This window comes from Heptranchias perlo, chromosome 1 (genome assembly GCF_035084215.1).
Source record: "Heptranchias perlo isolate sHepPer1 chromosome 1, sHepPer1.hap1, whole genome shotgun sequence".
Lineage (NCBI taxonomy): Eukaryota > Metazoa > Chordata > Chondrichthyes > Hexanchiformes > Hexanchidae > Heptranchias > Heptranchias perlo.
Genome location: NC_090325.1, coordinates 48967232 through 48983923, shown reverse-complemented (window position 1 = coordinate 48983923; position 16692 = coordinate 48967232). Strand labels below are relative to the sequence as shown.

Sequence of the window (16692 nt, the reverse complement as noted above, 5' to 3'; positions counted from 1 at the left end):
TTCCCCCTCCATCTTCCCATATCCTTTTTATATTCTTGAAAATACTTATACAAATTCCCTTTTTAAATGCCTGAATAGCCACTTGTGGTAAAGCATTCAGTGGTCTAATAACTCCTTGATCTGAACCATCACTTGCCCTCTCAAAACCTTTCATGATTTTGAAAACCTCTATTCAATTTGCACCTCAAGCTTCTCTGCTGTTGTGGAAGAAAAGCACAATTTTTAGAGCTTTCTTCGTAATTATAACCTCTTATTCCTATTACCATTGTAGTAAACCTTTGCTGTACTCTTTCTATGGTCTAATGTCCTTCCTTTAATGGGATGCCCAGAACTGCATGGTGTACTGTAACTTGGACCTAACTAATGCCTTTTACAAATTGAGTATCACTTCTTTCTTTTTCTATTTGGTGCTCATTTATATAAAACCTAGAATCTCATCCTAAATTCCAATCATTCATGTAAATAGAAAACGAGAGAGGTCCCCGGCCAAACTTTCTACATACTGCCAATCCAAAAATTATCCATTTATCTAACTTTTTGTTTCCTGCCCTCTCATCACCCCTCTATCCTTTTAGCTACATGCCCTTTAATGCCTTGTGCCTTAATTTTTTAAGCAAATTTCATATAAAATGCTTTCTGACAATCTGTATATACAACATTCCCCTTATCTAGCCACAGTGAACATGTTAAAAATTCAGGGTCTGCTATAGATACCACTTCAGGTTCAGTGATGTCAGTCGCTCCTGCAAGTGGATCCCATGCCCCTAACATGCCAGAGTAGTCTCACCGCCCAGTATCTACTTATCATGGTATAACCCAGAGTGTAACAATAATACCCCCTTGTGATATGAATTGTGTATTTGTGTGTGTGTGGCATGTGCTCCCATTTGCCCCTCCGATCTTTTCGAGAGTGGCCTGAGAAAACACCAGGTAAGACGAGGCCAGATATCAATCGTTAAGCTGCTTTATTTTACAGCAAGTGAACATGCAGAGCAACAATTATGATCAGACTCACTGAATTCAATCAGTCCAATTTATCTTTGCTTAATAATATAAAATAATGAACCTTCTACACTTCCCTACAGCAGTGGTTCGTTCTGCTTGACGTAAACAAAATAACTCCTAACTATTCTCCTTCATCCTCGTGCGCCTGGCCAAAATTTGCCATTGCAGCTTTCTCCTGACTGCCAGCCTTGAGTCTGTCTCTACTTTTATCTGTGTTTACATCCGGAAGAGAGGTTCTTTGCCAGATAACCCCTGCCAAGTGTCGGAGAATAGAGGCTTCCTGACGCAGTGGGTGTGAGGTGGTTTAGATTTGGTTAGTGGTCAGGGACAGGAGGATGTGACTGCGAGTCAGGCAGGTAAGGGGACCCAGGATGCAGTGGTGGAGGATCTGGCCTTTGCCCTTGTCCAACAGGTACGAGGTACTTGCTACTTGTTTGGATGAGAACAAAGACTGCAGGGAGGATGGGCAAACTGACCATGGCACTGTGGTACAGGAGGCCATTCAAGTGGGGGGAGTGAAAAGGAATTTTTTTTATTCGTTCATGGGATGAGGCCGGCATTTATTGCCCATCCCCAATTGCCCTTGAGAGGGTGGTGGTGAGCTGCCTTCTTGAACTGCTGCAGTCCGTGTGGTGAAGGTTCAGGGATAGTATAGTCACTGATGCATTCTGTTCTCTGCAGCTGCGACTGGGAGTCCCGAAGGCTGTGCTACCTGTCTGGTGCCAGGGTTAAGGACGTCTCTTCACGGCTAGAGAAGAACTTGGAGCAGGAGGGGGAGGATCCAGTTGTTGTGGTCCACATAGGAACCAGTGATGTAGGTAGAACTAAGAATGAGGTACTGCTGAGGGAGTTTGAGGAGCTAGGGTCCAAATTGAAAAGCAGAACCTCAAAGGTGGTAATTTCTGCATTACTACCTGATTTATGTGCAAATTGGCATTGGGACAAACAGATTAGAGGGTTAAATGCGTGGCTGAAAGAGTGGTGTGGGAAGCAGTGGGTTCAATTCATGGGGCAATGGCACCAGTACTGGGGAAAGAGGGAGTTTTTCCATTGGGATGGGTTCCACTTAAACTGGGCTGGGACCAGTGTCCTGGTGAATCGAATAACTAGGGTGGTAGATAGGGCTTTAAACTAAAGAAGGGGAGAGGGTTCAGGTAAGGGTAAATTTATAAGTCTTAAGAGAAAAGCCAAAGCTGTAGACCAGAGGAGCAATTTGGGTAAAAACAAGCAGAGCGTGTCAGGAAGGGACAGAGAGTTTAACAAAGGTAATAGGGCACTAGTGATTAAGGTCACATCAGGGACAAATAGTAAAAGGTTAAAATAAAAGCGCTACATCTAAACGCATGAAGCATTCGTAACAAGATAGATGAGTTAATGGCTCAAATAGAGATAAATGGGTTTGATCTAGTAGCCATTACTGAGACGAAGTTGCAGTGTGACCAAGGTTGGGAACTAAATATTCCAGGGTACTTGACTTTTAGAAAAGATTAGCAAAGGAGTGGGGTTGGAGGGGGCGGTGGTGATGGTGGTAAGCCCTGATAAAGGATGAGATGATGGCAGTAGTGAGAGAGGATCTTAGCTCAGAAAATGAGGTTGTAGAATCATTATGGGTGGAGCTAAGAAATAACTGGTGGGAGTAGTTTATAGGCCTCCTAACAGTAGTTATAGTGTTGGACAGAGTATAAATCAGGAAATTAGAGGAGCATGTAACAAGGGTAATGCAATAATTGTGGGGGACTTTAATCTTCATACAGACTGGGCAAACCAAATTGGCAAGTAATTTGGAGGATGAGTTCATGGAATGCATTGAGACAGTTTTCTAGAACAATACGTCGAGGAACCAACTAGGGAACAGACTGTTTTGGATCTAGTATTGGGTAATGAGACAGGGTTGATTAGTAATCATATAGTTAAGGACACTCTCTGGGGCAGTGTGGTCATAATATGATAGAATTTCATTTTGAGTTTGAGAGTGATGTAGTTAAGTCCGAAACTAGGGTTTTAAATTTAAACAAAGCCAATTATGTAGGTATGAGGGGCGAGTTGGCTAAGGTAGATTGGGAAATTAGATTAAAAGAGATGACGGTAGTTAAGCAATGGGGAGCATTTAAAGAAACAATTCATAATTCTCAACGAATATACATTTCCTTGAGGAAAGGTGATCCAACCGTGGCTAACTATAGAAGTTAAGGATAGTATTAGATTAAAAGAAGAGGCTTACAATATTGCCAAAAAGAGTAGTACGCCTGAAGATTGGGAGGGTTTAGAAATCAGCAAAGGATGACTAAGAAATTGATAGGGAGATAATTAAACACAAGAGTAAACTAGCAAGAAATATAACAACAGATTGTAAGAGCTTCTACAATTATATAAAAAGGGAGAGATTAGCAAAAGCAAACATGGATCCCTTCGAGGCAGAGACAGGAGAAATTGTAATCGCAAATATGGAAATGGCGGAGACGTTAAACAAATATTTTGTATCTGTCTTTACAGTAGAAAACACAAAAAATACCAGAAATAGTGGGGAACCAAGGGGCTAATGAGTGATGAACTTGAAGTAATTAAGATTATTAAAGAAAAAGTACCGAGAAATTAATGGACTAAAAGCAGACAAATCCCCTGGACCTGATGGCCTACATCCTAGGGTTTTATAAGAGGTGGCTGTAGAGATAGTGGATACATTGGTTTTGATTTTCCAGAATTCCCTAGATTCTAGAACGGTCTCCGTGGATTGGAAGGTAGCAAATGTAATGCCACTATTCAAGAAAGGAGGGAGAGAGAAAACAGGGAACTATAGGCCAGTTAGCCTGATAGCAGTAGTAGGGGAAATGCTAGAATCCATTATTAAGGACGTAGTAACAGGGCACTTAGAAAATCATAATATGATTAGGCATAATATGGTTTAATGAAAGGGAAATTGGGTTTGACAAATCTACTGTAGTTTTTTGAGGGTGTAACTAGCAGGGTAGATGAGGGGGAACCAGTGGATGTAGTATATTTGGATTATCAAAAGGCATTTGATAAGGTGTACACAAGATTAAGGCTCATGATACAGGGTAATATAGTAGCATGGATTAAGGATTTGTTAATGGACAGAAAATAGAGGAGGAATAAATGGGTGATTTTCGGTTTGGCAGGTTGTTACTAGTGGGGTGCTGAAAGGATCACTGCATAGGCCTCAGCTGTTTACAATCTATATTAATGACTTTGAGGGGATCTAGTGTAATATATCCAAGTTTGCTGACGACAAGTCAACAAGAGTAAGGCGATCTTGCTGCAATTTTAGAGGGCTCTGGTGAGACCACACCTGGAGTACAGTATACAGTTTTGGTCTCCTTACCTAAGGAAGGATATACTTGCCTGAGAGGGGGTGCAACAAAGGTTCATTGGATTGATTCCTGGGATGAGAGGGTTGTCCTGTGAGGAGACATTGAGTAGAATGGGCCTATATTTTCTGGAGGTTAGAAGAATGAGAGGTGATCTCATTGAAATGTATGAAATTCTTTCATAGTCTCACGATAAGGGGTCAGCCATTTAGGACAGAGATGAGGAAAAGTTTCTTCACTGTTACGAATTTTTGGAATTCTCTACCCCAGAGGGATGTGGATGCTCCGTCGTTGAATATATTCAAGACTGAGATCAAAGGATTTTTGGACACTAAGGGAATCAAGGGATATGGGGACAGGGCGGGAAAGTGGAGTTGAGGTTGAAGATCAGCAGTGATCTTATTGAATGGCTGAGCAGGCTCCAGGGGCAGTATGGCCTACTCCTCCTATTTCTTGTGTTTTTAGGAACATAAGAACAGGAGTAGGCCATTCAGCCCCTCGTGCCTGCTCCGCCATTTGATAAGATCATGGCTGATCTGTGATCTAACTCCATATACCTGCCTTTGGCCCATATCCCTTGATACCTTTGGCTGCCAAAAAGCTATCTCAGATTTAAATTTAGCAATTGAGCTAGTATCAATTGCCGTTTGCGGAAGAGAGTTCCAAACTTCTACCACCCTTTGTGTGTAGAAATGTTTTCTAATCTCACTCCTGAAAGGTCTGGCTCTAATTTTTAGACTGTGCCCCCTATGTTCTTATCAATTAAAACAAGCTAATGAATTGTTTATCACTGATAATCCTTGGGGAGGATGAAATGAACAATTTAACCATCTTTTGTCTCAATGCCTTTTTTTAAACTTGCATGAATACATTCTGCTTTGAAACACAACCCTTAAATGTAACTCTCTATCTTCCAAATTATTTTTATGGAAAAATGGCCAAAATTCCAAAATGTGACAATCACAAGCCTTTGTTTTTATCCTGCAGGTTCTAGGGATGGGTCCATGGGGCTATGGGAAGTGACTGAAGAAGTGCTAAGCCAGACTGACACAAGCATGGATCCCACCCGAGTCCCCAGTTACACCCACATAACACACAAAGCTTTGAAGGATATTCCCAAGGAATATACGAACCCCTACAATTGCAAAGTGAGAGCTTTGGCTTTTAACAATAACAGCAAGGTGAGTGTCAAGAATGTCCTTGTAATGTATGTTGGGGAACAGCTGTAAAGTTTTTTCCCTTTGCATCTTTAGCGCTACACGCCATTTCCAAGCATCTGATGATACTACTTTACAGCAAGCCATTTATAAGTGCCAAAGCACCCCCAGGTCTCTTCAACTTATTCCTCTCCTTTTCTTATGATTCCTCTCTTTATTGATGGCGCAAAAGAATTTTGAGAAATCATAAGTACAAGCCTGCATCCTACTGCACTGATAGTTAATGCTTCAATTTACTGCATTCCCTTATTAGAACTTTTTAATAGTTTTGAAATGAGCTGTCAAATAAACACCACATCTCAGAAGTAAGGTTGATGGGATGGGGGGTGATCACAAAAAACATAGTTCCCATAAGATATTTTTGACTTTGTTACAATGCCCATTGTCAGAGTAGTCTAGATCTCCAGGGACCTTCATATTATGTAGTCTGCTTCTCTAGTTCAGGTTTACCTGAAAGGTGAGAAGATACCAGTCCTGAGCAAAAATCTTGTGCCTTCATTGGTCTACACTGAAAATCTAGGACATCCTCTTTTGTTATGTCAGATGGTGCATCTTTTTGCTTCCATGTACAGATTTGGTGATGCCTTTCTGATAGTCAGTGAAGAAGTTAAATCATGGATATATTTTCTTGTTTGCTTAAACAAGAATTTTGGAAGACATTGATCAGCTGTAAATAAAATCCAAATGAAAATATAATAATCCATTACATTTTAAAAATAGTTTTGCAAAAATGGTGTAAGACTAACTTGGCATCTTATCAATAATCCTTTGACATTGGATGATTAAACAGCAGATATTTATGATAATTTTGTTTGACTAATGGGAGAGTGGGTGAGGCTTATTGGGATTGAATTGAACTCTAGTTTGAGCATTTGACAAATAGAACAATTCAGTGTAGATTTCAATTTATACTCAATCTTTCTACTAACTTTTTCAGGAGCTTGGAGCAGTGTCTCTTGATGGTTACTTTCATTTATGGAAAGCAGAGGATAATTTGTCAAAGGTAATATTTCCTTTCTTAAAGTTGGAAATAGCTGTAAAATAACAATTGAAACATTTATATTTAAAAATTTACATAACCTTCACATGAACATTCTCTGTTACCAACTGTTGTACAACTTGAAAAAAATATTCTGTGTTATGATGTGCCGCTAAGTAGTGAATTGTTATTTAAATTATCCCCAGTTTTTATGGTTAAATTATTAACTAGGAAAAAAATAGGATTGTCTTTGATTACATGTTGGAAGATGGGATAATTAAGTTAATTGGTAAGTTTTATGGTTTGCTTTGAGAAATAGTGAATTTCTTGGGTGTTAACTTACAGATTTTACTTATAAGAAAATAAAAAAATAGGAGCAAGAGTAGGCCACAGGGCCGCTCGAGCCTGCTCTGCCGTTCAAAAAGATCATGGCTGATCTTCGACCTCAACTCCACTTTCCCGCCCAATCTCCATATCCCTTGATTTTCCCTAGAGTCCAAAAATCTAACTATCTCAGCCTTGAATATACTCAATGACTGAGCATCCATAGTCCTCTGGGGTAGAGAATTGCAAAGAGTCACAACCCTCTGAGAGAAGAAATTCCTCTTCATCTCAGTCCTACATATCTGACCCCTTACCCTGAGACTATATCCTCTAGTCTGGACTCTCCAGCCAGGGGAAACATCTTCTCAGCATCTACCCTGTCAAGCCCTCTTAGAATCTTATATGTTTCAACGGGATCACCTCTCATTCTTCTAAACTCCAGAGTGTAGGCCCATTCAACTCAATCTTTCCTCATAGGACAACCCTCTCATCCCAGGAATTAATCTAGTGAACCTTTGTTGCACCACCTCTAAGGCAAGTATATCCTTCCTTCGGTAAGGCGACCAAAACTGCACACAGTACTCCAGGTCTGGTCTCACCAAAGCCCTGTACAATTGCAACAAGACTTCCTTAGTCTTATACTCCAACCTCCTTGCAATGAAGGCCAACATACCATTTTCCTTCCTAATTGCTTGCTGTACCTGCAAGTTAACTTTGTGTTTTGTGTACAAGGAGTGGGTGAAAAGGCATCAGCTGTTGAAAGGATTTGAAAAATATTTCATGAAACACTCAGATTTTCTCATTAAGGAATAAGTTACAGCTGGGCTGATTTTGCAATGTTCTTTTAATATATACAGTCATTCAGTAAGACGTTGCATCAAAAAGATTAGTTTGGTTATATTTTATTTTCTGGTGATGCAGATATTTTTCCTAGGGTTCTCAACGGAGAGGCCAGTAACTTTTTTTAATGTAGGGATCAAATCTAGTCAGTTGGGTTGCTTCTACAATATTTTCATAAAAAGAAAATATTAAACTGATCTTACTTTCTCCACATTACTACATCAATAAAATTACTTTGCATTTTTTAATAAATACAGTATTGTGATGTAACTTGTCATACTGAAATTGCTGTATATTAAAATTGAGTTGCAAAGTTTTAAACTTTCAAAGTAGATGGCAGTTACTTACCACGATTGATGTCACAGATTTGTTAAATAACGTATTAGCAGATTTCTCCTGATGTTTCTCTAAGTCGGAAGATACTACTGTTTGGGGAAAATGCTATGTAAATGTTTCATGGTGATGCTTTGTTAATAAAACAATTACATCACCCAGTGCTTTTAGAAAAATATATTTTTCTCAATAACTGAAATTTCTAATGTCCAAAATAAAGTTTTAAACAAATTAAATCAAAAAAATTAGGTATTTCACAATAAGGTGATTAAATTTATCCATTGAATTATATTTTATGTTTTATGACTTTGAATATCTTCATTAAAAATTTTACTTCAAGGCCTCAGCCTCTACCAAAAGCTGGGGCATGGACTTGGTATTTTTGCTGAAGATAGATCCTGTGGTCTGAATACAAAGGCATACAGGGAGGAGATAGGATAAGAAAAAGAAATGTGTGACTGCCATGCAAAGAAAGAGAAAAAGACAGATGGGTAGAGGGAGACTAAAGTGTTTGAGATGGGCTGAGACAGTTACAAGAAGAGACCGTTTGTTTTTGCCCATTTCTAACAAAACGGGCGATCAATTATCTACTTCAGGGCCATGTTCCATTAATATAACGTTTAACCTCTGAAAGCATATTTGAACTGGAAGTTTTCTATTTCCCATTGAGAATTTAGCAATCTGTAGAATTCAACATTTAGTAAAATTAAATGTTTGTTTTCTGTTGAAGTTGCTGTCTACCAAGTTGCCGCATTGTCGAGAAAATGTTTGCTTGGCGTATGGACAAGAATGGTCTGTATATGCTGTGGGGTCACAAGCACATGTTTCTTTCCTTGATCCAAGGCAACCGCAAAGCTATGTAAAATCAGTCAGTTCCAGGGAGCGGGGCAGTGGTAAGTTGGATGCTTACATTACATGAAATTGAAGCTGTGTTGTCTCTCAGTGACTTAGTTGGGTAAATGCACTGTTCTTTTTTCCGCCACTATTGGCATTTATTTATTTCCCCTCGCGTGCATTTTATTACAAGAAGCAACATATTGCAAACAAGCAGGTTACAAGTTGAAACAAGAAAACTGGCAAGCATTGAACAATTAATGCTCCAAGTATAAACACATTTTAATTTGTATTTTTCAAAAGCTTTTTTGTTGCAGAAGAGATGTGTTCTACGCTGGTTTTTATACTGCTAAAAGTGCTGGTGTATATTCTTACGTCATTTACAGGAGCTTACATGCTCAACTTAATTATATATTTATATTTGTGCAGTAATTTAACACAATTAAGGTCTGAGGGAAGTACGGAGGCTGGACAGCACAGCCTTAGAATGGTGCACAGGGACTATCCTACCTGCTCTGGGGCTGTTTCTGAGTTGCTCATTTTTTCTATAACAGCTGAGGGGCAGGTGAGAGGAAACCTTTTACATATGTGGAGGAGGGGCGAAACTACTTGCATTGTTGCTTCTGTGGTGTTTTGGTGCCCATCCGTTCGACTTGAGCGGGGACCCAAAAGTCTTGCAGTTTAAATCTACATGCCATTATCTGCATTTCAAATCTGCCTGCATCACAAGTTGTGTCTTTTGTGTACACACAAGGCTTTGGCATGTGCACAGTAGAGATGAGCCACTGTGGATTATATGTCAATTTCTGGGAGCCCATAGACCATGAAAATGAGTAACTTAAAGATTTGGAAATCCTGTGATTGATGCTTTTCAGGGCTAATTTTGATAATTTGTCAACACTAGTCTTGTGTGTAGTTGCCATGATTTATATTTGTTTCATGGAAAAATAGGAAACTTGGAGGAAAGGGAACTTTACCAAAGCATTTCAGAAATGTCTAGGCTTGGCTTCCCGTTATTATAATGTAGAGTCAGTAAACTTCGCTTCTAAAGCAAGGCGGGGAGGTGACCAAAGATGTAAACATGCATCTGGCTCAGTGTCGGGGTGTAAAATAACTACCCTAACAAAGCAACATACATCGTAAGATGGTTGCATCTGTGCGCTGTCTATTGCTCTGTATCGCTAAAGGCAGAGGGTACTAATTTCTAAACGGCCTCCAATTAGCAGCACTGATCATCATTTCAAAAAAATAATTCTTATCCTTCTCAACAATGTGACTGAGGCAGATTTTTTTTTATATATTAAGTGTTTTTCAGAGACCTAGTTAGTTAAACGTTAAAACTCCGCTGGATACAATCTTTATTCAGTTTAAGGGAAACCTGACTAAATAACAAGTGATGTTTGTAAGCATGTAGATCATGTTTGAAAAAGCTGCTCTATTGCTTAAGCTGTACGTCTGTACTTGTATCCACAGTTGCTGCTGACACCTTTTGCACAGAACAAAGTGAATATCCCTCCATTGCTTGAAATGGAGATTTTGGATCCTATTACTTGATTCTACTGTGATGTGGGTTCCGACTTCTCTGCTTTTTTATCTGGAGAGAACTAATGGTTCTACTGCTTTCTTATCTGGAGAGAAAGTATGATTCTACCAAGTTTACGTTGGACTCTGCCAGCAGATCAACAATCACTGCCCCTCTCTGCATTTTCCAGAACATCTGTTGACTTGCAAACAAGGACCTTGCCATCCATATTATGGATGATTGCATTGACATCGTGGCTTTAACGGGTGACGATACCAAGCCCCTTGTTGAAGCCTCCCTGCCTGGCGATACTTTACACTGCCCTGGTGGTGACATGGCCCTTATTACCAAATCTCACCTTAGTATTTTCCCCATCTCCTCTGGCATCACCTTCTCCTTTGAGCACCTCACCCTGTTTCACCCTGTTACACCCTTCTTGCCACTTCTTTAAAATCCTTGTTCTCTGCTGTCCATCCAAGCCCCACCCCAAGTTTCTCGGTGAGAAATTCTCAGTCCTTTCCTCCCCCAGGCCTTGCACTGAGCGACGACTCATCCTTGGTGATTTCAACCTCCATATTAACTTGCCTTGCTTTCAGTTCACTGCCCTCTTGTCCTCCCTTAACCTCTCTCTCCATATATTTTACAGAATTTTATAGCACAGAAACAGGCTGATTAGTCCAACAGGTCTATGCTCCACACGAGCTTCAGCTCATCCTTCTATCCCTTTCTCCCTCGTACTTATCTAGCTTCCCCTTAAATGCATCAATGCTATTCGCCTGAACTACTCCATGTGATAATGAGTTCCACATTCTCACTACACTCTGAGTAAAGAAGTATCTCCTGACTTCCTTATTGAATTTATTGGTGACCATCTTGTATTTAAGGCCCCTAGTTTTGGACTCCCCCACAAGTGGAAACATCCTCTCTACGTCTACCCTATTGAACCCCTTCATAATTTTAAAGATCTCTATCAGGTCACCTCTGTCTTCTTTTCTAGAGAAAAGAGCACCAGCCTGTTCACTCTTTCCTGATAGTTGTACCCTCTTAGTTCTGGTATCATCCATGTAAATCATTTTTGCACCTTCTCCAGTGCCTCTATGCCCTTTTTATAGTATGGAGACCAGAACTGTTCACCGTACTCCCAAGTGTGGTCTAACCAAGGTTCTGTACAAGTTCAACATAACTGCTTTTGAATTCTATTCCTCTAGAAATGAATCTCTGCTTTGCTTGCACTTTTTATGGCTTTGTTAACCTGCACTGCTACTTCTAATTATTTGTGAATCTGCACCCCTAGTTCCCTTTGTGCCTCTACACCACTTAGACTTTTATTTTCAAAGGAGTAGGTGGCCTCCTTATTCCTGCCTCTAAAATACAACACCTCACACTTATCTATATTGAAATTCTTAGAATAGAATCATAGAATGGTTATGGCACAGAAGGAGGCCATTCGGCCCATCGCGCCTGCTCTCCAAGAGCCGTTTACTATCCATTCTGCCACTTGACCGAGCATGTGGAGTCAGGGGACCTTAGTCATGAGTCTATTATGTGGTACCTTATCAAAGGCCTTTTGAAAGTCCATGTATATTGCATTCACTGCATTACCCTTGTCTACTCTTTGTTACATCTTCTTCAAAGAATTCAATAAGGTTGATCAAGCATGACCTTCTCTTTTGAAATCTGTGCTGACTATTCTATTTTAAAATTTCAGTTTCTAGATTTTTTTTTATTACATCTTTGAGAAAATATTCCATTATCTTTCCTACCATCGACATTTAAGTTAACTGGTCTATAGTTGCCTGGATTTGTTCTCTTTCCCTTTTTAAATATAGGAATAACACTAGCTGTCAGCCACTTTTCCGTTTTCTAGTCAATTTTTATATATATGTAATAGTACCTCTGCTATCTCCTCCCTAACTTTTAATATTCGCGGATGCAATCCATCCAGACCATGGGTCTTATCCTGTGTTAGTTTTGTTAGTTTATCAATTATCTCCCCCCTTTCTATCTTAAATGTTTTAATATCCTTTTTGATTTCTTACATCATGTGCACCTTGTTAGTCTCCCTGGTAAAAACTGAGGCAAAGTACCTATTCAATATTTCTGCCATTTGACTGTCATTACCTGTGAGTTTATCTTGTGCATCCCTTAGTATCCCTATCCCTATCTTAATTTTCCTTTTGTTATTTGTGCCTGTAGAATACGTCACTTTTTATATTCTTTGATAATTTAACTTTGTAGTTCCTCTTTGCCGTTCTCTTTTTGCTTCTTCCTTAACCTCTTGTATTCCCGTTTGTCATCCTCCTTTATTGTCTATGTACTTAGTGTATGCTTTTTTCTTCAATTTAAAATTCACCAGTATCTCTTTATTCATCCATAGTGTCTTATTATTGGCTAGTTGGTTCTTGTTTTTTAGCGGAATATACTTCTCCCGAACTCCATTGATCACCTTTTAAAATATTTCCCACTGCTGTTCTATCTCCGTTTGTCAATATTTTTTTCCTGTTCACCTTCCTTGGTTCCATCCTCATCCACTCATAATTAACCTTTTTCCAACTTATTACTTTGGTCTTTGTCTTGCTTGTATCTGTTTCGGTCATTATCTTAAACCTTATTATGTTGTGATCCGAATTGCCTAGGTGCTCCCTTATGCTGCCTCCTCTTATCTGCTCTGTTTCATTTCCCATTACTAGATCCAGCAGTGATCACTCTCTCTTGTTGGGCTTCTTACGTACTGGCTAGAAAGGAGTCCTATACAAACTGTAAAAACTCCATTCCCTTTTCCCCTTTCACTACCTCTCCTTGCTAGTTTATTTGGGGTTAGTTGAACTCTCCCATGGTGATTATTCTATGTGTTTTACTCATTTTGTAGATTTGCCTACATATTTCTCCCTCCATTTTCCTTCCAGCATTAGGTGGTCTGTAGTATACCCCTCTTAGCATGATCGATCCCTTCTTATCCTTTATCTCAATCCATGTGGATTCTGTTTCTGTCTTAATGTTAGTTATGTCCTTTTTTGTCTAGTGCCACTATGTTATCTCTAATTAGTCCAGCTACCCCAACCCCTGTCGTTTTTCCCTATCTTTTTTAAGTCCTGCAATATTTAACTGCCAATCATGTTCTTTATGCAGCCATGTTTCAGTTATCCCTACTACATCTGGTTCTTGTCTACGAATTATTGCCTCCAGTTCCCCCGTTTTGTTTCAAATGCTGTACAAGCAATTTGATTTGTTATTGATTGTGCCTTTCACTTTATTTGTAACAGTTATTTTATACTTATGTTCTTTAACTTTATATGTCACTTAACTGTTTATGCTACCCTTATTCTTCTCCTTGATCTGTCCTTTACTCTCATCTCCTATTTCTTTTGTCTTTAGGCTACTGTTATTTCTACCAAATCCCTCCCCCGTCTTACTAGCTTAAAGTCTTAACTACAGCCCTATTTATCCTTTCTGCTAGAGCCATGGTCCTACTCCAGTCAGATGCGGCCTGTGCCAATAGTACAGCTCCTTTCTGTACCAGTACTGCTGCCATTGTCCCATGAAATGGAATCCTTCCTTCCCACACCACTTTCAGCCACGCAATCACCTTTCTGATCTGTCTATCCCTATGCCAGTTAGTATGTGGCTCAGGTAGTGATCCCAAGATTACCACCCTTTAAGTCCTGTTTTTTTAAATTTAGTTCCAAGCTCCTGATACTCCTTTAGCAGGACCTCCTCTCAGTTCTTTCCTATGTCATTTGTTGCGATATGGACCATGACAACTGGATCTTCCCCCTCCCTCTCCAGTTGTTTCAAGATATCTCTTACCCTGGCACAAGGTAGGCAACACACCCTCCTGGACTCTCGGTTGTGACTGCAGAGGATGCTATCTATTCCCCTAATTATCGAATACCCAATGATTCTCCTACTCATATTCATGGTCACCCCCTCGACCATGCCATCTCATGTTGCCTGTATTCCTATCATCTCAATAATAGACAAGGCCATCTCTGATCACTTCCTTGTATCCCACACCACTCACATTCTCCTTTCCCTATCCAACCCCACTTCTTCCTGCGTCTTCCCCTTGGAAAAAACTCTCCCCAAGTCACTTACAGCTGTACTTTCAAACTTCCAAATCTATCCTTTGGCCCTCCGTTCACCATGACACTTGTGCAGCTGTTGATCTGCTCGATCACACCCTCACCTCTGTCTTTGATGCCTCTGTCTCCGGTAAAAATCTTACACTCTCCCAACCTGATTGTTTCCTCTGGTACAGCCCCCATCTTTGCTTCATGTTCATGAGGTGCATAACTGATTTAGCCATTCATCACCAGATCTGGCTGGACTGCATCAAGCATTATGGGGCCCTGATCTTTGCCAAAACCGCTCACTATTCCAGGATCATTCTGGAATGCTAAGATAGCCCCCGGCTTCTTTTGTCCACTTACCAACTGTCGTCTTACACCCCTGTCCCCTCCACACACCTCCTACAACAAGTGCGAGGAGCTCATGGACTTGTTTGTCACTAAGGTTGAGACCATCCGTTCAGCTGCCTCTGCCGTGTTTCTCCCCCCCCCCCCCCCCCCCCCACAGGCAAATTTCCCCAAGATTCCCCCTCTCCAGCTCTAAACCCACGCAGTTTCCATCCTTTGTCCCCTCCTGCCCTCTCCGAGCTCATCTTGTCCATGCGACCCATCTCCTTCTCTTTCAACCCCATTCCTGCTAAGCTGGTGACCACCCAACTTCCCTTCCTGGCCCCCATGCTAACCGACATTGTAAATGGTACTGTCCCTCTCCCTTTCAACAGCTGTCATCAGCCCCATCTCAAAAAAAACACCCTCAACTCCTCTGTCCTTGCAAACTACCACGCCATCTCCAACCCCCCTTTCCTCTCAAGTCCTTACAACATGTTGTCACCTCCCGATTCCATGCCCATCTTTCCTGTAATTCTATGCTTGGACCTCTGCAATCAGGTTTCCACCCCAGCTGCTGAAACAGTCCTAATCAAAGTCTGACTGTGACCTTGGTGCACTACTTTTCCCCCCCTCCTCTGTAACAATGCCCTTCTCCGCCCCTACCTTACCTCATCCGCTGCTGAAACCCATATCCATGCTTTTGTCACCTCTAAGCTTGACTATTCTAATGTTTTCGTGGTCGGCCTCCCAACTTCAGCTCATCCAAAGCTCTGTGCCCGTATCCTAACCCTCACCAAGTCCCACTCACCCATCCCCTGTGCTTGCTGGCCCACATTGGCTCCCAATCCACTCATGCTCCCATTTTAAATTTCTGATTCCCATGTTCAAATCTCGCCCGTCCCTATCTGTGACCTCCTCCAGCCTTAGAACTCTCAGAACTCTGCGTTTCTCTAACTCTGGCCTTTTCCACATCCCCCATTCCCTGCAACCCATCATTGGCGACCGTGCCTGCAGACATCTAGGCCCTAAGCTCTGGAATTCCCTCATTACACCTCTACGCCCCTCCACTTCTCTCTCGTCCCTTAAGACCCTCCTCAAATCTGCTAATGTGGAGATGAATGCATTGTTCAGGGCAGAGATATATTAATGGGTATTTTGGGGATTGATTCTCACTGAGGCAGGTGAAGTATTGCTGGCTGCTGGAGGAAATGTTTGTTTGAGATACCTCAACACATCTTGCTGAGTGAGGCAGAACTTTTTTTTATTAATTGTTGAAAGGACAAGATTTTATCCTTGTGAAGGTATTGGCTATGTCTATTGATGCATTTCATGTACCAGGCTCTGAATCCATTCGTGGAGTTCATTGTTGCACCAAATTGGGGAGTAGGCTGACAGATCCAGCACAATCTTCAGGCATACACATATCTTCTGCCAAATTAGTAGCATTAATGCAACTATAGGAATACGGTGTTGCCAGGAAGGGCAAGGTAGAGCTGCTGGGGCAGGAGGCTGGCTCGAGAGAGATTGTGTGATTGGAAGTGGTCTGAGATGACTTTAGACTCTTTTTCACAACTGTGGGTTCTAAACAGGTGGGGTTGCTTCACAAAGAAGTAGTCTGTTTTGAAGTATGTCTTGTGTGAATTTGAACAAAAGGTGGCTGCACTGTATATGGGGTGCATGGCCCACCAAACACCTACAAGGCTAAGTCTTTGCATCGTGCCATGGTCATGATAACTACTTGGCTATGTGTCTGCAAAAGCTTGTAGAGTGGATGAAGCATGTAATTCAGGTCCCCATACATTATTATTGTGTCTTCCATATAGGAAAGTTGTTGTGGAAATGCAGTGTCTGTTATTTGAGGCGTAGATGCTTCGTATTGTAATCATCTTCCTTGCTATTCTCTATCAGGATAAAC

At 40.8% G+C, this 16692-nt stretch overlaps 1 protein-coding gene across 2 annotated transcripts in view; it reads left to right on the top strand.

Moving 5' to 3' along the window:
• The window catches only part of dcaf12 (DDB1 and CUL4 associated factor 12), an 85741-nt gene that overhangs the window by 49064 nt on the left and 19985 nt on the right, over positions 1–16692 (top strand). For both annotated transcript variants that reach the window (XM_067984720.1, XM_067984729.1), the window contains exons 5-7: positions 5319–5512; positions 6486–6551; positions 8755–8917. In XM_067984720.1, the coding sequence (XP_067840821.1) occupies positions 5319–5512; positions 6486–6551; positions 8755–8917 (423 nt within the window). The remainder of the gene's footprint in view (positions 1–5318; positions 5513–6485; positions 6552–8754; positions 8918–16692) is intronic.